General features: G+C 43.9%; 1 protein-coding gene across 3 annotated transcripts in view; it reads right to left on the bottom strand.

The window, feature by feature from the left end:
* Positions 1–21878, bottom strand: part of KIF26A (kinesin family member 26A) — a 245210-nt gene that overhangs the window by 130263 nt on the left and 93069 nt on the right. For 2 of the 3 annotated variants that reach the window (XM_078660270.1, XM_078660271.1), the window contains exon 3: positions 19513–20013. In XM_078660270.1, coding sequence (XP_078516396.1) covers positions 19513–20013 — 501 coding nt within the window. The remainder of the gene's footprint in view (positions 1–19512; positions 20014–21878) is intronic. The other variant, XM_078660272.1, reaches the window with a different exon arrangement.

The following is a 21878-nucleotide window of genomic DNA, read 5'->3' as shown; positions in this document are numbered from 1 at the left end:
GGGTACTTCTGCCCTGCTCCCCTTCCAGCCAGTCTCTTGCACATTTCCTCTCTTACCCTAAGTCTCTCTCTATTCATTATCTTATCAATCCATCCACTTACCTCTGTCTAGTAGTCTGTCTCGGACATTCTCACTGACTCTTTCTTTTTCTCATCTTATTCTCTCCTTCCTCCTCTCCTATTTTCTCACTGTATCACTCTACCACCTCCCCTCACTCTCTATCCTTTCCCTCTTGTTGAACTCTTTGAGTATCTTCTACACTCAATATTTTTTATAGCTTAATCTCATGCTCTCTTTCCCATTCGATGACTATTGACAGCGTTCTTTCTGTCTTTAGCTCTGTCTCCCTCTTGCCCCCTATTCTCGGTCGTCTTTGTCTCACTGTCTTTTCTTTCTTTCTTTTCTTCCCCATTTTCTCTGTCTCTCTTTTTTTCTTCTACACCTCGCTCTCTTGCTCTTTCGATCTCTCTGCTCCTCTCTCGCCATCTCACAATGTCTGTCTCTCTCCAACCCCCTTTCTCTTGCTCGGTCTCCCCATTCCCCTATAAAGCTCCCTCGGTGCCTCTCATTCCCTCTCTTCCCCTCTCTCTACCTTCTTTCCCCCATGCTCTTTCTCAGTCTCTCTTTGGCCGTCTCTCTTTACTGCCATCTCTTTCTCTCTATACCCATCCCACCTGACCCCCTACCTGTCTCTTTGCCTCTCTCCCTCCTCACGGCTGTCAAACCACATCACCTACTGATGTGTAAAAGAGAAAAGACTTACAATGACATCATTAAAATTCTATTCTTTCACAACCTTCTCTTCTGCAAAGATAATTAAGACTTCACACAAGTATTTTCGAATGCCCTTTCTCTTCCCGAATGCAATTAACTAAGGTTCTGCCAGTGAGAGAGCGAAACAGACATGGAAAAGTTACTGATGCTCGAAATGTGTGCACTGGAACGGACTACGAGAACATCAACAAGTTACTGCCAAACGATGAAACATGCACCACAAAATACGTAAAATGTGCATTAAGATTTACTAATTCACACCTAAATTCAGCCTACCGCCCATATGGGGTCACCACGTTTGAACACAGGTGGTATGTTATTTTTAATGGTAGTTTGTAGCACTTTTACTAAAAGATGTAACATTTGTATGTGCAACAATTGTCACACAAACCTAGGTACTCGTTTTGTCAAATTTAAAAGAATGAAAGAATAAGTCTGCCTTGCCAGAATTCAAACCTGGAAATTCTAGCAGCAAGCGCTTACTGAGCTCACTGCCCTATAGTACTGAAAGTATGCGGCATTCATGCCACCTAAATCTCTGCACCAGACATTTCACCACCTGCACGTCACCGACTACACCATTCAAGTGCCCGTTGCAGGAGGTTCCACTGCCTAGGAGTGGGTAGCCTGAGGGCACCACCTTAAAAGAGCTGGGGTAAGGAGGAGCTTCCCCCCTTAAAGGGGGGGGGGGGTCAAGGGGCACCCTAGACTGAAAAGGAAGAGCAACCAAAAAGCAATCAGGGAAACGTGATAGGGTAGTGAAAATAAAGTGATGGAAAAATCACCGCAGGACAAATAGGCGTATAGAGTGTGTCTATGCATTTTCCGTGGTGAAATGTCCAACATTGTCAAATGACAGCTCTGGTTGAACATCTTTCAGTTTTCTCTGCTCCTCGTGTATTACAAGACAGCCATTCAGGGTGAGACATGCGCACTCCACTTGCACCTAGACACGTGGGCTTATGAAGTACGGCGTGAAATCTGATTGGCCCGTCTTCAGGAAATGTTGACATTCCAGAAGTAATGATGTCTGGCATCTAACCATCGATTCCTAGTTATATCGGGAAATTACCTCATCTAAGGCTTCAAATTCCATTTACATGCCTAATAATCTCATCATTGATTACTCTGGCTGTATTCTAATTAAAAATCCATTATAAGCTCACTGCTGCAACTAAATCAATAGTGAACAGAAATGGAAAAAGGCACATGCTTAATGGCATGCCACATCGTGAACTCGTATTAGCTGTTAGTGCTTAAACCGCACTCTGTCCAGACCAGACATACAATTTATGATTATTAATTAACATGCAGTGGCAGTCCTGAAGCCTTTACTGCTGGGGCATTTACGAAGAAGCTAAATACACATATCTGCATCGGTTGATTAAAACAGCGGAGGTTTCTCCACCAGGGCGAGGGGAGCACCCCCCACGCCCGCTGAGAACAGCCGGTGAAAAAATAAAATGCCAAAGAAATAAATGAATTCATTGCCATTTATTTTTCTGATGTGTGGCATACAGTGCCAGAGCCAAGAAAGGCGCGTCTCCTCAGCTGCCGATCGGCAGCATAGAGGATTGGAGCAAAAGCCAGACGCTCCAAAATCTGCATGTCAGCTTGGACGACTGTCTTGTGACGGCCAGGCTGACATGCGCACTTTGCAGCGCTCCACTCAGCTGTCTTAGACTGCTGGGTGGAGAGCAAGCATAGGCCTCCGGGGTCTGAAGGAGCGTCTGACCAACTCGCTCCATCCAATCCAGGAGCTTCTCCCATGCGGTATGAGAGCAGCGCCAGGATTGGTTAGGGGAGCTTCACAGTAGACTGCAGTTTCACTGAGGAGGGTTGTATGTCAATACAACGCGGGCTTTTACCCCGCATGCCATTACAACACGTGGATTACAACGAAAGTCTTTCGCTGGAGGGCGCTGGATAGTGGAATAGTTTAATGTTCTATTCCAACTCCAGCCCACATTGACAGTAGGGCAGGTGTTGGATAGAAAATGTAACTATTCCCTATCCAACAGCGCCCTCCAGCGAAAGTCGTTGTAACGATTTGCGTTGTAATCCACGCGTTGTAATGGCAGTGCGGGGTAATCCCTGCGTTGTTATGGCTGTTCTCCCTGAGGAGGATCGGGCGACGTGAGGTAGTCAGTAAGTACCGTTTATTTAACTTTTATTTATTTAAAATGTTAGTGTTATTTTTGGTGTAGGGAGGGGTTGTTATATATACACTTTTCGAGGGAAGGAGTGTATATTTTGGGCTTTTGGGAGGGGTGTATAATTATGGGCTTTTGGAAGGAGGGGATGTTTTATTTTGGTTTTTTTTATGTGGTGGAGCACTTCACTCTCCCTACCACTTTCAAAGGTTGCCAGCCACCACAGGATTAGAATTACAATCCTTGCTGTAATCTCATGAATCCTAATGATCAGCTTCAATTTTCCTTCAAAACTGCTCACTATCATCTGATAACAGCCTGTCGATATGAATCATAACCCCAAATGTTAAGTGGTAGTGAGATATGGACCTCTGTGTTTTCTGTCGCAAGTAATGCAAGCTACACATAGCAAATGAAGCCAAAAGACCACTAGAGAGTGTGTGCTGGTGTTTGATGCCACACACTGGAGGGAACCACTACTCTATGCCAATTCCCGCACTGTATCAATTCCAGCCCGCTGTTGCCTTAATTTGCAGAACATACACAATATTAATCCAAAAATTGATGGTTAGAGTGCTAATCCCAGTCACTGGTAATTACTTTGGGCCACATTCCAGTGCATCTTTATTTTGCACACCATGCCACCTAAGTTTGGACTCAGCCATATTCAAATAAGTTTTGACCCTTCTCTAAAAGGGACAGTTCAGACCAAGCTGTCAAGCCAGGATCTCCCAGAACCGAAGAACATGCAACCCCAGGCTGGTTTCACCTTGATTGGGGCTCATTAGTTGGGTGAAGCTTGGTTCCAGTGGTACAGTCAACATAAGACCTACAGCTGGACATACTCATTGCACTTATGATGTCATATAAAGTGTACAAAAAAGTGATGAATGGAATGTGCAATTAATCTCAGCCACTGATAATTACTCGCAGCCGCATCCCAGTGCATTGTTATTTTGCAAACCATGCCACCTCACTTTGGACCCAGCCATATGCAAATCAGACTTCACACTGCTCCAACGGGAACTGTCCAGCCCAAACTGAAAGGTCAAACCCTCCCTGAAACGGAACACAAGCAAACCAAGACCGGTTACAGCCTAATTTGAGGCATGTCAGTCAGGTACAGCAGGGTTCCAGTATCACAGTGAGCACAGGACCCACATCTTGGCCTACATGTCACAGTTAGGGCGCTGTGCTGAAGTACGCAAAAAATAAAAGTGATGGATGGAATGCTTGAATTACTTTCAGCCACTGCTAATCACTCAAAGCCACATCTCAGCCCATCATCATTTTGCACAGCATCATGCAATCTCAGTTTGGAGCCAGCCATATGCTAATAAGTCTTGACCCTGCTCCAATAGGAACATTCCTGCCCGAACTGCCAGTCCAGGTCCTCCTTGAACCACAACACAAGCAATCCATGGCTGACTTTTCCCAAATTGGGGCTCGTCAGTTGGTTGTTGCTTGGTTCCAGTGGCAAAGTGAGCATGGCACCCATGTCTGGGCATACTCATCGCACTTAGGGCATCACACTGAATTATACAAAAAGTGATGGAAGGAATTCTTTAAGTAATTCCAGTCACTTAATTACTTGGGGCTACATCCCAGTCTATCGTTATTTTGCATACCATGCTTCCTCGGTTTTGGCCCGTCATACGCAATTCAGTCTTGACCCTGCTCCAATAGGAACAGTCCAGCCCAATCTACCAGGCCAGGTCCCACCTGAGGACAACATGAATCCCTTAAGAGCGGTATCACACCGATTATGGCTCATCGATCAGTGCAGCTGGGTTCCTTGTTGCTTCAGTACCAACTAGTCCCATGCAATCACTTACACCAGCATCGAATCCTCACCTTTTAATGCAAAGGTTCTCTGTATATATGGACTTTTAGCCTGGTTCTTTTAATGGAAGAAACAAAACTACAAATCCCAGCTTTCAGCTGGCTAAAATGCCAAAAGTTGGTTAAGGTAAAACATATTTGCAACTCTGCTTTCAGCCCTTTCAAACATGCAGTACATGGCGGCTATGAGAGGCATTTAACGTTTTAATTTAATTCAGTGATGTTTACGTCAATTTAAAACATTTCCATTTTTCATATTTTATAATCTGCTTCAGCATAGCATGATGTGAGCACCATTCTGGGTGAACAAATAAAGGCTGTATGGATTGCAGTAACAAGCCAAGACCAGCACACATACAATATTTAAACTAGCATTTGTGTTTTTTTTATATAGCACTCACTCTCTATTCTGATAGCTTCATAGCATTTGAAGAACAGGCAAGATAGGGGAGGTCATGCAGATGGGTCTAGGGAAGGTCATGCAGGTAGAACCAAGGGCAGGTCATGCAGATAGGCCCATGGGCAGGTCATGCAGATAATATGGGTCCAACCTGAAAACCTTCAAAAGTGAAGAAGCGTATGGGCTATTGGTGAAAAGAAGCAGAAGTTCCTTGAACCTTTTCAGAACTTCTGAAAACCGTCTTTAGTGATTAATTTGGTTAACAGTGGGGACCATCCGCGTTTATTTTTGGGGATCTGCACTTATTTTTCTGGACCAGATATTTATGGAGTATAAAAGAGGGAAACACACACAGATAGGAAAGACGGAGCGAGAGAAACATGGAACAAACGTCACACAGGGAGAAAGCATGAACCTTCAAGAGTGAGATGAAGGATAGGGAGTGCCTGGCAGTTGATTAAAGTGGCATGAGATGAATTAAAGACCACCAGCCTAGCTATCCGACTTTTAATTGCACCTCCCACAGGCTTCTGAGGTGATCTTCGGGCACTAGCCCTCTATCTTTTACAAACTAAGCACTGCCTGCCTTCAAGTCTAAGTTGAGTGGGCATGGAATTCCAGAGGGAAGAGCCATGAGCATGGAATGCACTTTCACCAAACCAATTATGCCAGTGTAATTTACACTTTTCCCAGGCCTATTCACCATGAAGTTATTTTTCTTTTGAAGGGCTAGTAGGTTCAGGGAGGCATGCTTTAGGCAACTGACTGAATGCTGAGAATGCAACAGCTTAAACAGACCTTTCACCATCACATGCAGAGATTTGAGGTGAAAACAGAAAGAATGTGTAGATATTATAGGTGCAGGTAAGCTTCAATAACTCAAGAACACAGATGGTTGGGCAATCACGCGCCCCTCTTAATATTTGACTTAGAGTGCCCTTCATTTAATTTCTGGGGCTTTCAATAACTTAAAACCATAAAAGGAGAGGAGGGCATGTACCTCACTATATCTGTCTTGAAACTCCTTTTATTTAGTTTTTGTCCAGATGCATTCTTGAGGAAACTTCAAATGTTATGTAACTCATAACAGAAGAATATTTTTATTTCTCACGTGTCATTTTATTGATAGAACAGACACGTTCAGAGGCTTCACCATCTGGGCATGCTTTGCCAGGGAGTCAGTGCAGCCAATCCAGGATGAGTCTAATGTGATCCAGGGGGTTAGACCTAAGATTAATTCTACCAATTAATCCCGCCCCTGCCACACTTTCTGAAGTCTTTTGAGGGTAACCATATAAGTCTCTCTGCAGCCCAGCCATGAATGTGCGATTGCTGGAATCAATGCGTGCTTGTTCCTCGATTCAGTGAAGAAGATTATGTTTTTGACAAGCTTAAGCTGTAGATTTATGAGTTCCACACTCTCGGGATGATCAGTAAGAGAAAGCCTGTTTAAGCATATTTTAAAACGGGCTTGTGACAGCTATCGGACGATTATGCGGTGCTTGAAGCTTTATCATTTTTTGAGAGTTTAGATTGTGTAAATCTACCACAAACAATTTGTAGTTTGGGTGTAAATAAGATTCATCAACAAGAAAAGTCCCACAAACGTTAAGTCACATCCTCTTTGGGGAGAGGATGTGGCCTAACGGCTAGAGCAGTCGACCTTGATGCTGGGTTAACAGGGTTCAAGTCTCGACAGGGACGCTGAACATCCACCGATTCTGGGCAAATCACTTAGGGCCAGATGTAGGAGCCCAAATACCAGTCGGTAACGGCCGATTTCGGCCGTTACCGACCGGTATTTGGGTTTTCAGATGTAGGGGGCTGAAAAATACAGAATCGGTATATTTACCGAATCGGTAAATATACCGATTCTGTAATTCCAAATGTAGGTGGCACAGTTTACAGTGCCACAGGCCCTTAAGAGTCGGTATTTTACCACCCAATCCTATTGTGTGGTAAAAAAACGAATTCAGGTGTGCATGCACATCTGTGCATGCACACCTGTGCAATGTGACACACAGACATGCCCTTAGGGCATGTATGTGTGCCACATGTCACACAAGCCTGTACTTGGGGTGCTAGAGGGTGTCAAAGTGACACCCCCTGCACCCTTGCAGGATTCGGTATTTACCGATTCGGTAAATACCGAATCGGTATTTCCCTTTGATTCCTATGGGCTTCAAAGCCCATAGGAATCAATGGGAAATACCGATTCGGTATTTACCGAGTCGGTAAATACCGAATCTTACAGATTCGGTAATTGTGTTTTAAAAATTACCTACATCTGCCTCCTTCTAATTTACCGATTCATAAATACCGAATCGGTAAAATTCGGTATTTATGAGTCGGTAAATTAGATTTACCTACATCTGGCCCTTAATCTCCCCGTGCCTAACAGAAATTAATGAGTCCGTCAGTAACGCAACTGGTGCTCATGTAAAGGGCTCTGATACCTTCGGGCCTAGTTCGCGTTATGTAAAAATCCCCCCACTCCCCCCAAAAAATGGCAAATCAAAGCAAAGCTGAGTAGACTGACCTTTGGGGAGTCTAAGTTACAAACCACTGTTTGGTGCAGCTAAAAATCAAAAAAGTAACATGAAAGTAGTCCTCACACGAGGTCATATTTGCACTCGCACAGTGTGAAAAAAAAAAAGGATATGTTCATTCACATATGTAACAGTTCACTTACATCCTTCCCATCTTACTTTGTTTTTTTCCTCGAGTGATTTTAGTGATTTTTGCCCATCAACAAATTTGTCTCAGGTTCCCCAATTAGGATTCAGGTTTAATTGCTAGACATTCTCTCATGTTACCAGTGCCCACGAGCCCCATCCACTCTACATCTTTCTATTTATATTAATCTATTTTACTTTTATTTTACTGATACATTCTAGCACCTCTCTTCTTCCTACAGGCTGCCAAACTATTAATGAGCAAGTAACAGTGTGCTTGGGTTATGCCGTGCACCGCTTCACCACTAGGGATGCGCGAGATTTGCTTTTGCAAATACAAAACATTTGGGAAAATTACACAAAATTATGCATAATTGCACGAAATTCAAATCAGTCACTTGTTGCCATATTTTAGCATCGAATGCATCCTTACCTCAATTTTTGATGCAAGCACAAATTTCACTCTAAAAAATATATGAAAAAACATAATGCCACAAACAAATCTGCTACTCTTGACACAAACGGTGGCATAATAATGCTACATGGCATACACAATGGCATAATTTAAGAAATTTTGCATAACAAGCGTAATGCGAAATTCCCAAATTATGCGAATTACACCAGTGTAATTGCCATTTTTCCCAGGCCTATTCACCATGAATGTATTCCATTCCATTTTCCCTGGTAGTTTCTCCTTCTTACATTTTCAGTTGAACCCAATATGGCAATCAATGATGCACATTATTTTTTATGGCACCCATGCCACCTGGCCTCACTGATAGGGATGATTAATGTTGTGAGGATATAAGCTAAAACCTCTTGTGCTGTCCTGCTCACCATTTCGTTATTTTAATGTATTCAACATAAAGATTAATCTAAATGCAACACAATAGGGATTTAAGTAAAAGTCATGAGGAGCCCCTTCTGTAACCACATCCGAAAGAATGAGAACTAACAATGAGTGGATCAAACCATCTCTGAGCACAGAAGAACAAACAGGGCAGATAGTGTTAAACCGCACCCACATCCCAGCTTCTTTCAGCCTAACAATTTGTGTTCAAGGTGAGGCTCAACAGTGAAGCATCTTGTGTTTTTATGAGGGGACGTGTATAAAAACGGAATTTTAAAGAATAGCTTGTTTCCATTTCCAGAGATAATAATTATAAGTATATTTTCAGTGCATAATATCTGTGGTAATTTGAAAACTAGAAATAAGTAGCAATTTGTTATACATAAACCTGCTATCACATTGCTAGCTTCAGCTCAGTATTGCCGCCGTCATATCCCATACTTCTCCGGCAATTGGCTGGAATTGGTACTATTCCTAAAAGTCTTCCAAAATCCCACTTTCTGCATCCTGGAAATGATACCACACTTTACAATCAATGAAACTGGTAAATGCCCTTTGTTAAACCACAGATCAAACAATGCTTTTCAGAGAAGACGCCATGTGGTTCCTAACTTCGTTTTAATTTGGTCTTAAACTACAGTTCCATGAATTCTCCAAAAGAGAGTACACATGCCCCATTTCATCTCCAGTGAAAAATATGTTATGTTAATGAACCACACAGGTTCAAAATTCAACGTATTTTAACCCCTATAGAGGAGCTGTGTGGTAGTTGAGGTCTTCATCAGGAGCACAATCCAGTGCTTCTTTTTACTTGATATACCTGGGCCATATTTAGTTAAGGTTTCAGGTCTACAAGTCTAGTTTTCCAGTTATTGTTGATTGTTTGAACACATTTGTGCAAAAATTTCAGGATTTCCTTTTCATGCTGTTATGTCTTTCATCTGTGGTCTCTTATCTTGGGTACGCAACCCTGGTCTGGCTCAGGCACCGATTGCTGTCGCTTCGTGGCTTAAGGCTTATACTCAAAGCATTGCCTAAGTCCTGGTGGTTACTCGCTCCTTCCTCATCTCTTTCCACCCATAATGTAGGTTTACCACCAGCATAACACAACATTTTCCTAACGATATGCTTCTTGCCCATCTCTGTTCTCCAGACGTGTGTGCCAGAATATCCTTGACAAAAATATAAAATTGCATAAATACAGTCCACTAAATATTGGTTATAAAAATATCATCCACTTGGGTGAAGATTTTGTAACATAGTTCACAATGTTTTTGTACCTTACGCTCCAGGATGGGTGTCTCAAGTAAATGCACCCATTACTTTGCTGTCTCGCTTTGACAGGGAGCCAGATGGGACAGAAGAAGCATGGCAGAGGATGTTGGTGGGAGCTAGTCTAATTCTGTGCTTTCCCAACTCACTGTTACCCACCAGCTGCCAGAAGACTGAGCATCTTCAAGAAGCCGCAATAAAGAAGTACATGTTTTGATCAGTGACAATGTGATGCTTTGTTCCATCCTTGTAGTCTTTTCACAGGAATGCTAATAACCCACATAACGTGTTCTTGGATTTAGAAAATCGAGTAGAAAGGGCTTTTTCTCCGGATCGCTTCCTTTCATCCCTTCATTCCCTGTTACTAGTTCACCAACTTTCTCAGAAAAGCATAGCTAGAATTAAATGTCCTACATTCTGTAAATCAACAGCAGGCATTGTTGACGCTTCCATGGCAGATGAGCTGCCTGCTGCTTTCAACTGCAAAAAGGAAAATAACTGGAACCACATTTTTCCAGTTGTAGTGCTTTCATGGTCTCTGCAGTTTGCATATTTTCTGGAAGTCCCGTGAGGATCTCAACCCCACATGTTTGGCTTTAAGTCATAGTAGACACATTAGTTGGCCAACCGTGCTCTTTTTTCCGTATGATGCTTAACGCGAGCTGCACGCAGTGGAATTTCCATGGACCGCAGATACATCGCCATATTCATGTTTCTGATCCATTGACACATGGTGCACACTTTACTACGTACAATCATGTTCATAAGACAACATGCACCTCCATGACAACACACCAACAGCACCCACAGCTAATCTGGTTCAAAGGGATACAGTGAACCCTAACAAGACACCATACTCTCAATCGCCTCAGAAACATACTTCACGTTCAGAAATGCACATGCCATACCTCTGGTTTCACAAAACAAAAGCACTAACCACTGTAACACACTTACAAACGTACACACAGAAGCAGCACATTAACCTAACTCATACTGATGACCCACTCCCTAAAGCAATCTGAAACTGATTCCAGATTGTTGAGGAATCCTTGAGACCAGTGCATGAAGGTACCCAAAGTTCGATGGCAATGCAAGGCCATACTAATGGCACTATAGTACTATGCAAATCTCTGTAACATGACATAACACATGCATATGAATTTCCTATGGAAACTGTATTCACCACTGCTAGAATTTACAGCGACAGGGGAGTCTCCACCTCCTCTAGAGTGAACCTAGCTAGGAACAGCCGAGGAGTGCCAGCGTTTATAAAATGCCTATGTTGTTATCTTATGCCCTTATAATGTACAGATATGGCTCTGATTGTGGCTCAAACTGCTTGCTTCTGACTTTTTGAAAGAATTCAAAGGTTACATGCTACCGCACGTCCACGGTGATCGATGGATGGCAAGATAGACGAAAAGAGCATTGATTTCCTGCTGTCAGCTTGTTTAGCTTAAAGAACAGGGAAGATTGATCAGAGGAATGTGATGATGAGTTTAAAGGGTATAGAGAAATAATAAAATGATCACATTTATTTATTAATCTTTATTTATTTATTGTATTTGCATATTGTAGGACTGGAGATGTCTGATGAGCAGCAGCGTAGAGTGTCCATCTTTTGAAAATCAGAAACTGGAACATTTCACAAACATAGAAGTAGGACAACAATATAGCATCGATTGAGATGCACAGTTTTGCTTAATTGACAGTACTCACAAGCACACTAAGCACACGCAATGTGGCACTAACGAGCCTTAAGTGCCCCTTTTACACATAATATCATCTGTGTTAATTACATTGCTTTCTGATAGGGGCTTCTAACTAATCCTGCACTGGAAAGACATGAAGATTTGCCTCTCTCTGCGTTCAGTGGACCATCTTTGAAAACCAGGGCACGTTCTAAATTTACAGAAATTTCATAGGACATGTGGAGAAAAACCCGGACTGTCCCAGCGAATCTGGTGCCTGGTCACCCTTCACTGGCAATAGATTGAGTTGATTGTTAAGCAATGTCGGTGCATCGAGGAGCTGATCCTGGCCAGAGTTTCAAGATTTCCACTCAGGATAAATTTGCAAAGAACAAATTAAAATGGGAATCATTATATAGTTAGCTTCTATCTTATAAAACTGGCATGGATCGGTCCCTCCCTGTGCAAGTGTTAAGTATTCCTGGTTTACAAAAGTATGTAGAAGCCTTTGAACCTCAGGGATGGTGAATATTGTAGTCCAACAACCTGTGGACTCAAATATGACAACCTCTGTATTTGTGATGTCCTACTGATGAAGTAGCATACGTTGGTGTGATGTGCCATCAGTCCTTCTTCAGTCTCCATTGGAAAAGTTTCTTCTCTTGTTTGGGGGAGTGGCACACTTTCATCACAACTCTTTAAATGGGCTGATGGGAAATATTTCCCAGCTCCCACAGTCTTGATTGAGCGGAGCAATGCTGCAGCAATAACTCGTCAAGAGCAGCATCAAAAGAGCATGCACAGGCAAACATGGCTGGGGTCTGCACTACTCTGGCACTGTTCACAGAAGAGCTGCCGCTACTAAACGAAAAGGTGACTTGGAGATGTGGCAAAAAGTAGGGAAGTAGCGAGGCAAACCAAGACAAACTTGGATTGATGCCCACCCATCTGGTACTTCCCTTTTGACCCTTGCTGAGATGGCACTTCTGCACTCCTTGAAGGGAGGTCCATTTGAGGAACAAAGGCAGGGAGGGTGCATCCTAAATACATAATGCAGAACAGTTTCCCTATTCAACCATAGGTTTATATAGCGTGAACTAAACCCAAAGGTATCAGACCACTTTATCAATCAATCAATCAGAGTACTTGTAAAGCGCGCTACTTACCCGTGAGAGTCCCAAGGGGCTGAGGGGAGGGGGGTGGGGGTGCTGCTACTGCTCGAAGAGCCAGGTCTTAAGGAGTCTTCTGAAGGCGAGTAGGTCTTGGGTCTGCCGTATGTGGGTAGGGAGGGTGTTCCAGGTCTTGGCGGCGAGGTAGGAGAAGGACCAGCCGCCGGAGGTCGTTCGTTGGATGCGGGGGACAACGACGAGGGCAAGGCTGGCGGAGCGGAGCTGGCGGGTGGGGGTGTGGAAGCTGAGTCTACTGTTCAGGTCGGCTGGTCCGGCGTTGTGAAGTGCTTTGTATGCGTGTGTGAGGAGCTTGAAGGTGATCCTCTTGTCGACGGGGAGCCAGGGTAGGTCTCTCGGGTGGGGGGTGATGTGGCTGTGGCGGGGAACGTTGACGATCAGTCGGGCGGAGGCGTTTTGGATGCGTTGTAGTCGTCGTAGGTGTTTGGCTGGGATTCCTGCGTAGAGTGCATTGCTGTAGTCCAGTCTGCTGCTGACGAGGGCCTGTGTCACTGTTCTTCTTGTTTCGGTCGGGCTCCACTTGTAGATCCTGCGGAGCATGCGGAGGGTGTTGTAGCAGGAGGGGGAGACGGCGTTGACCTGCTTAGACATGGAGAGGGAGGAGTCGAGGATGAATCCTAGATTACGTGCATGGTCGATGGGTGTCGGTGCTGTTCCCAGTGTGGTCGGCCACCAGGAATTGTCCCAGGCTGAGAGGGTGGGTCCGAGGATGAGGACCTCGGTCTTGTCCGAGTTCAGCTTCAGACGACTGCTCCTCATTCAGTCGGCGATGGCCTTCATTCCCTCGTGGAGGTTGGTTTTGGCGGTTGAGCAGCATCGGGCTGAGGGATGAGCCCTGGGGGGCGCTGCAGATGATGTCGGTGGATTCGGATCGGAAGGGTGGGAGGCGGACGCTCTGAGTTCTGCCGGAGAGGAAGGACGTGGTCCAGTCAAGAGCCTTCTCTTGGATTCCGGCTTCTAGGAGGCGTGTCTTTAGAGTGCAATGGCAGACCGTGTCGAAGGCGACTGACAGGTCCAGGAGGATGAGGGCTGATGTTTCGCCCTGTGAGCCCCAGTTGTGTTACAGACTGACACTTTCATTTTTATTTATTTGTTTGGTAGTGACTCCTGAGATTCATGCCTCTGGAAGTCCTTTGGAATTCATATCAAGGGCTCCACAATAGCTATTCAGCTAACCAGAAATTGACTACACACCCGGATGTCTTCCAGAATGCATTGTTACCTGGCAGAGAGCTCTAACACCATGTTATGCCCTGTTTGTCCCTTATCACGTTCTAAGTGTACACGGCACAAGTTATGATTCCAGTGCTCATTCCATTACAACGATTAAAATGACATCACAATATGATGCATTTATGTACCAAAATGAATGATGTTTGTCGTCATTATTATCTAAGTTTAGGAAATGGTGGGAAACAGCTGGGAGGGGAATTAGCTTATTTCCGACCTGAAATCGGGCAATACCCTCATTTAATTTAATTAGAACGGTTATGCTGCTTATATTTATTAGTAGCATTATTGCCCATTTATGTTACACATGAACCCAGCCACACGATCTATTGGTGCTTTTACAAGAATTGTATTTGAAGCCCAACCTAATAGAGTCTAGGTTTCAGTCCTGGCTTATGCGCGTGGCCTACTTGTGTGATCCCATGCACATATCTTTATCTCCTGCCTCGGAATATCCTCATCAGCAGAAATTGGGAAACTTTAGAACCAGTCTACACATGCAGTAATAGGTGCTGCACTGAAACAGAACATTTACTGGTATTGGAGGTAGGCAAGAAATTGTTAGAGTGGAACTCTTGACTCAATATCTATTTCAATATTGATTAGCGGATTAAATGAGCATATTTACGTAAAAGCAGAATTCGGGTCATTGTAGAAGATACTGACGATGGTGCGAAATCATTACTACAGTCACCAAACTGTGCCAAAGTACATTTCCAAAGAGGTGCAAAGGTTCACACTCTTACCTCCTGATCCTCTCACTAGGATTCCCAAGCCCTAGTAACAGAACACACACTCCACAACCCACCCCAGTCGCGATGTCCATACCACCTGCAGCTGGTGATCCAATGGCATGGGTACCGTCACCTCATTAGTACCTGTCCTCCTATACACCTCGCTTTGCCTGGTGCTCGGGCTCCCGAGAGGCAGCCGTAACCACTCACTTTGCATTTTACTTGAAATACTAGTGTGTTGTTGTACCCTATACGACCTTGCGTACATCTCCTTACATCTACTGTGGATCATACAGAACAAAACATTTCTGCTGAAACCACGTCTCAGGCCAGGTGATCCATGACATAGTTGTATGTCACAGTACTGGGGCAGAAATATTGACCTGCACAAATATCGACTCCACTATATCCATGGCCGTAGTATCGTCAAAATAAGAATATATAGCAAAATACAGATTTACAACCCCACATCTGTTTCTCTTGAAGGCATCGAAAAAGTTTACATTAGGAAGTTGATATTTATCCAGATCTTAAAAACTCAATACTGTGGTTAAAAAAACATAAGACCAGCACCTAAGAGAGACAAGGTAGACAAGCATTGGCAAAGTCTATAGGTCGGATTCAGAGTTTTAACTAAAATATGTTACAAAGGCATACTGCAGTGAAAAAACGAAGCAAAAATGTATTGTTTTGAGATAAAGTGCATCTAAGAGATATAAAATGTAATATTCATGATCTAGTGTACTTTTGAGATTTAAAATAGTCCCTCATTGACTGAAATGCAAGCACTCCATAGGAGGTGCAATAATACACCAAACAGCATCAGGTGAGAGGGTAACTCTCTTGTGGGCCAGTGCCTAAGCCTGCTCTCTGTATTTGTTAAAGAACTGGTAATAATAGGTCTGGCAGACAACTGCGTTGCTAAGTCACATCTAAAAGCCAGCTCAGTGGTCTGCACATACAGTATACACTATGGGTCAAATGGGGTGCAACAGCCTGAGAGGTTTTCATTTCGATCATTCTCGGCGAGGAATCCAACTGAACAACCTGATGAACGAAAATAATTTAACTGCTGCTATGTCCACGGTGGCTGATCACACCCTTCACCCCAATCCCACGTATAAAGGACACACAGTTGGCTCATATATAGATCATATATTATTATCTGGTGATCTTGCCAATTTCGTGTTGGATTTTTCTATCCAAGTAAATATACATAGCGACCATAATCCTCTTTGTATTAAATTGGGTGCAGGAATCTTTGATCTGCACAAGCCACGTGAAGCCCATGGGACCTTGAAGAGTACTGACGGAAAACGTCATTTAAAATGGACAATGGTGAACTCCAATGATTTGTACACTTCAATCAATAACTTGTGTAGTTCTGAACTTTCGCTTTGTGTGTCGCCTGCATCGTCACCACAACTAACCTTGTCTGCATTTGAGGGCGTTGTATTAACAGTAGGGACATTGTTAACCGTGCCATCCACAGGGCATGCAGGTAGTGGCCCAAAATGGTTTGACCACTCTTGTTCTAAGGCCAGCCGAGACCTCAAGATGGCCTTAAAGACAAAACCTAGAGACCCGGCCCGTATTAAGGCTCTGCGCACTAACTATAACAAATCCCTTGCTAAGCGAAAGAATGAGTTGAAGGCAAGTGTTTGGGAGACCCTCTTAGACCCCAAAATCTTGGGAAACAGCGCTAAGTTCTGGGAAATTATAAATAAGCCTCTGTTTGATCAACCCAGTAATTCTGCCCTCGGCACAAACATCCCAGATGAGGGAGTGGGTTTCCCATTTTAGTTCCATTTTTAAAAGTATCGTGCCACAAGCAGAATACAGATTTGATGCCCCCGAGGAGCATTATTTGCTCTTCTCAATTAACGAGGTCGAAAAAGGAATCCTTGGACTGACAAGTAACAAGGCCCCGGGGCCAGATGGCCTTCCCCCGGACCTCTTTAAATCATGTACATCCTTATGGGCGCCTGTCCTCACCGCCGTACTTAATGCAGCGGTGGTCTCCGGCTGCCCAAGGTCATGGGGGGTCTCTACTATAGTACCCGTGTTCAAGAAAGGAGACCGAAATAGCCCCCTCTGCTACAGACCCATATCCTTAATTAACTCAGTGGTCAAAGTAGTGGGGGGAGTAGTTTTAAACAGACTAGTAACATGGGCAGACGAAAACAAAATAATGTCTCCAATCCAATACGGCTTTAGGCCTGGTCACACTACAGTTAGCCAGTGTCTTAACCTGTATATGGTTCTAGGGAAATACACCATGGCCCGGCAAGGCACAATTCACATGGCATTCATGGACCTATCGTCGGCATTCGATTGCGTAAACCGTGGTAGGCTCTGGGATGCCATGGCCCAAATGGGTGTGGAGCAGAATCTGATCAACCTCCTAGCAGATATGCATTCTGACACGAGGGCCAATGTCCGGTACACACAAGATCTAAAAGTAACGAGGGAATTTGGAGTCCACCGGGGTGTCCGGCAGGGATGTATTCTAGCCCCGTTCCTCTTCAATTTATACATAAATGATCTGGAGGAGTACCTCCTAAAAACGGGAGCAGATTATCCCTACGTCGGACGGAAAGGTCTGCCAGTTCTACTCTATGTGGATGACGCAGTCCTGCTGGCCAGGACTGCGATCGGTCTCCAAACTCTGTTAAATTCTTTTTTTGCTTTTATGAAGTCCCGAGACCTGAGCATTAACAACTCCAAATCCTTTGTAATGAAGGTAGGCCTAGGAAGCAAAAAGCCCAACTCTCTTAATGTTAACGGGGAAAAAATCCCAGTAACTAAGACCTTCTCTTACCTCTGTGTCCTCTTCGACCACCAACTGAATTGGGGACCCGCGGTACAGAAGAAAAAGGGGGAGGAAACCCGGGCAAATGCAGCAATACTTGATTTTTCAAGAAAAATGGGCAACAGCCCGGTGGCCGCGTTGCTTCAACTCTACCTGGCGAAGAGCGTTGCCATTGGCTGTTACGGAAGCGAGCTCTGGGGGTATACTTCACTGGGCGATTTGGAGGTAACAGAAAATAATTTTCTGAAGCAGGTACTGAGGGTCCCAAGGGGAACAGCAAACTTCACCGTGCACGAAGAGTTGGGTATGTCATACTTATGTGACAAGATAGCCTTAAATCCCTTACTTTGCTGGCTAAATTGCTGGCTAAACAATGATCTATCCCTCACACAGCAAATTTTGAGGGAAGCCCTAACATGGGATAACAGGCTTAAAGTGCCCTGGATTAAGTATTTAAAAGATTGCTTCACTGAATTAGGGCGCCCTGATCTCCTTTTAATGCCAGAATCCATCAGTAAATCGGATGTTATTTATGTGAAGAAAACCTTTATCACATCCAGGTATCTGGCCCGGGAGGAGGGTGAACTAAAGAAAGGCAGCGTACGGAAACATGTGCTATTAAAAACTTCACCACATATGGGACCATATCTGTCCTGGCCCATGCAAGGTTATGATCGCTTCCTGTTGACGAGGTTTCGCCTGGACTTATTTCATTTATTACTGGCCGTACCTAAGGGGTCTTATCGTGGTCAAGTGTTGCCGGCTTGCGGCTGCGACGAAAAGTCTCCGCAAGACCTGGCACACTTTTTATTTATCTGCCCTTACTATGCTATACACCTGAGGCTCTATCTAAAACCATGTCTTAAAAAACTGAACTATGCACAAATTAAACCTGCACTTTTTTACCTTCAGCTGCTAAGTTATGATTGCACCTTTTATGTAAGCAGTTTTTTAAAATTAGCACTAAAATTTAGGAACAGCATGGAGGGGTAATAGTGCTATAGATATTGTTTTTAATGTCGACAATTTTTATACTTTTTATTGAACATTCTGCTTGTGACTTCCCTGTTCTACATTGTATGCTTTTATGGTTGTTTGCATGAATAACCGAATAAAGTTGTTTGACCTGACCTGACCAGTATACAGTATAAGGCCATCAAACTCAGGAATCATTTCTCCTTGGACCTTTGGTGACACCTATAATAGCAACAACATATCTTGCTTCTACCATTCTTTTCTATCATGCCTTTGTTTACACCATATGGAATTCGACATTTGTCACTTCAGTACCTGCTAGGCTATAATAACTGCTCTATTTTAGTGACACTTGTTTCGCTTCTCTCATCATTGGATATCCATCTGTTAAAGTGATTTTTCAATACTTTATTCCATAACTTGTGTCTACAACCTTGCATTTGCCAGTAGCCCTGCACTGTCAGCTTGCAAATGTGGAAGGGGAATCTTGGTGTGTGCGGTCATCCATTGGATCTCGCTCTAATGTCATACTTGACTTATTACCAATTTGAAACATCACTCAAAACAATGGCATTTTCTACAGTGTCAATGCGACCTCATAGTTCATTGACATAGTGTGCTGCATATCGTTGCAGCCCTCCCGCGAAAAACACCCTGAGACCAACCTGATGGTACTGAGGTATTCAAATGAAATTTCATAACAAAGATGAGGCTTCAAAGAGTGACAGAATGAGCTCTGAGTTTCTCGATAGGTCTCCACGTTCTCCCATAATCTCTCTATTCCCACCACTTGCCCACTTGCTGGTCACACTGTGTTTACATTTCTTTTTAAAGACATACACTAACCTTGAAAACACTTAAAGTACATTTTTTCAGGGAAAGTGCCTGTAATGTGTCTTTAATTCAATCATACTTACTAGACAGGCTGGCGGAAGAAAGCTGTTCACCCGTGAGATGCTCCACATGCCCTCCAGGTACTGCTGAGCCTGGATGGTCACCGAGCTCAGAGCACCACCAAGGCTGCTGGGACCTACAGTTACTTGGACGCTGTTGTTGGGGAAGCCGCCTGCACCCTGGGTCCATCCAAACCCCCGCGTGCTCTCTCTTGCACAAAAATGATTGGTTGCTTTTCCAGAAGGTCTACCCACCTGCCCAGCAAGCAGAGCCAAGTCCCTCGGAGAAGACACGGTGACCATGCTTTGGGGAGCCAGCCTCGGGCACACATTTGCTGCCGCGGCGTCGGTGAGTTCTCGGCAGCTGGCTTGGTTGAGGGATTGGATCATCTGAACGGCTTCCTGCTTGAGCTGGTTCAGGTGGGTGGCACAGGTGTCGCAGCGACTCTCGCCTTCATTCCTGTGTTTCTGTAGATGGTCAGGCACTTGAAGCTTGTCAAAAATTAAAGCTGTAAATCTCGGGTCCTGCAAGGAAAAGAAAGACAGTCATAATTTAGCGGACAGTAACGCATAAAACCTGAGCATACACTGTAAGCTTCCAGACGCTACCTGTTGGCAGTAGGCTTGGGAGTTATTCCGCTAATACACGCACAGTGAGCTATCAGCTAGCTCGTTCGCTATGCATAACTGATGAATAAACTGGGAGCGTGCGCCTCTGCAGAAGGCTCAGCATGAAAATAATTATCATGGCGGTACATGAGGAACGCGCGACGTGCTTCATAACCACCCATCTATTTGTCTTTAATTGCTCAACTAACTGCCCTCTTGGAGACATCAAATATGTCTCGGATTTTAGTCTGGAAAAAGAGTAGCCTCAGATGCAAGCATTCCATTCTGAGGGTTCCACTGTGCTGCCCTTCAGTGGCGACCTATCGCCAAGAACCCATGTGACCCACACCTCTGATAGCTGAGGTTACTTCTAAGACATCCTGATGTCTGAGAGCAGTGAATCAAATGACAGAAATCTGCTGGAGTTCTGTAACTGCTCATTTCTACCATTGTCACAGTTTTATGGTAGAATGGTAACACTGCATGGCACTAAGAAAATTACAACCAGCAAAAGGCTGCTGGTAATAGAGAGCATTAAAATGTGGTAATACCATGCGTAACAACAGGGGTAGTATTTGCACCCAATGTTCTGCATGATTTACTGCATTTTTTTGCACTGGGATTCTTAATTCAGGACTGCAGTAACATTAATACTTCAGCAGGTTACCACCCCAGGATTTAGGAGCCAACACTAAATAAGTGTCTGTACTGTGGTAAAAAAAAACTGTGCCACAGACAGCGCACTGTTACATGAAAATGTAGCAACCAACTGTAGGAAATTGGCTGTGGAGATATATAATAGCAAAATGAATGAATGGAGCAGCAAATGCTAAAGGTATTCATTCAACACACACTTTAGTCCTTTCACAAAATGGTAAAGGATTTACGTGTGTAACCCACGCCATACCCAACATACACCTGCTTGTACATAGCTTATGATACTGGGAATTCATGAACAGTCCCTTTTGCTTCATGATTAAAAATAATATCAACATGTACACACACCTATGTATGTAATTAGTGTACATTGCTGATATAAGCCTAGCAAAGTCTACGAGTGTGCATTAATTTAATTAGACTGTATATAATTCAACTAAACACTCCTATAGCGTCAAAGCACCTTAAATATATATGAGTTTAACAGTAGCAGCAGACCTGCCAATCAAAGAATATTTTTCACTGCATAAGTTTACTCTACTGGGAGAAGGGGTGTAGTCTTGTCAAAGGGATGGGACATGGCGAGTGGGGCTTTAGTTTAGACCCCCAGCTCTGCATAAACAGTCACATCTACCCTCACATATTTGTCCAGTGGAGGTCTTAATTAAAGCCCAGCTGTATATATCGTTCACACCATTTCTGTGCAAGGGTTTCCAGCTCACCCTGTGATTGGCCATGTGTGATGCATGAAACCCTGTGAGTTGGCAGGCCCGTAGCCATCTATGGGAGTACATACAATAACACCACAATGCAAGAGTGAGTGAACACATCAACACAAGCAGGTAAAGACTCGCACTTGTTGAAGAACCTTTTAACAGCTGTATTTAAGGTGCCTTGTTCTAACAATATATATCAGTGGAGTTAGGAAACCTTTTACAGAGTGAGCTGCGAAACAGTCACCAATGGAGGTAGAGGGCCTTTCACAATTAGGGTGAGGAAGTTTTAGAGTCCTTTGACACCTAAAGGCACGTGACCTTTCACCTCAAGAGTTAGGAGGCATGGAGACCTCTAAAGTTAGGAGGCCTTTCACCATCTTTAAATTGGGAACTGGCACTATTATGTGG

The sequence above is a fragment of the Lissotriton helveticus genome, chromosome 9, assembly GCF_964261635.1.
Source record: "Lissotriton helveticus chromosome 9, aLisHel1.1, whole genome shotgun sequence".
NCBI classification, from domain to species: Eukaryota; Metazoa; Chordata; class Amphibia; order Caudata; family Salamandridae; genus Lissotriton; species Lissotriton helveticus.
This window is presented reverse-complemented; position numbering and strand designations above follow the sequence as displayed.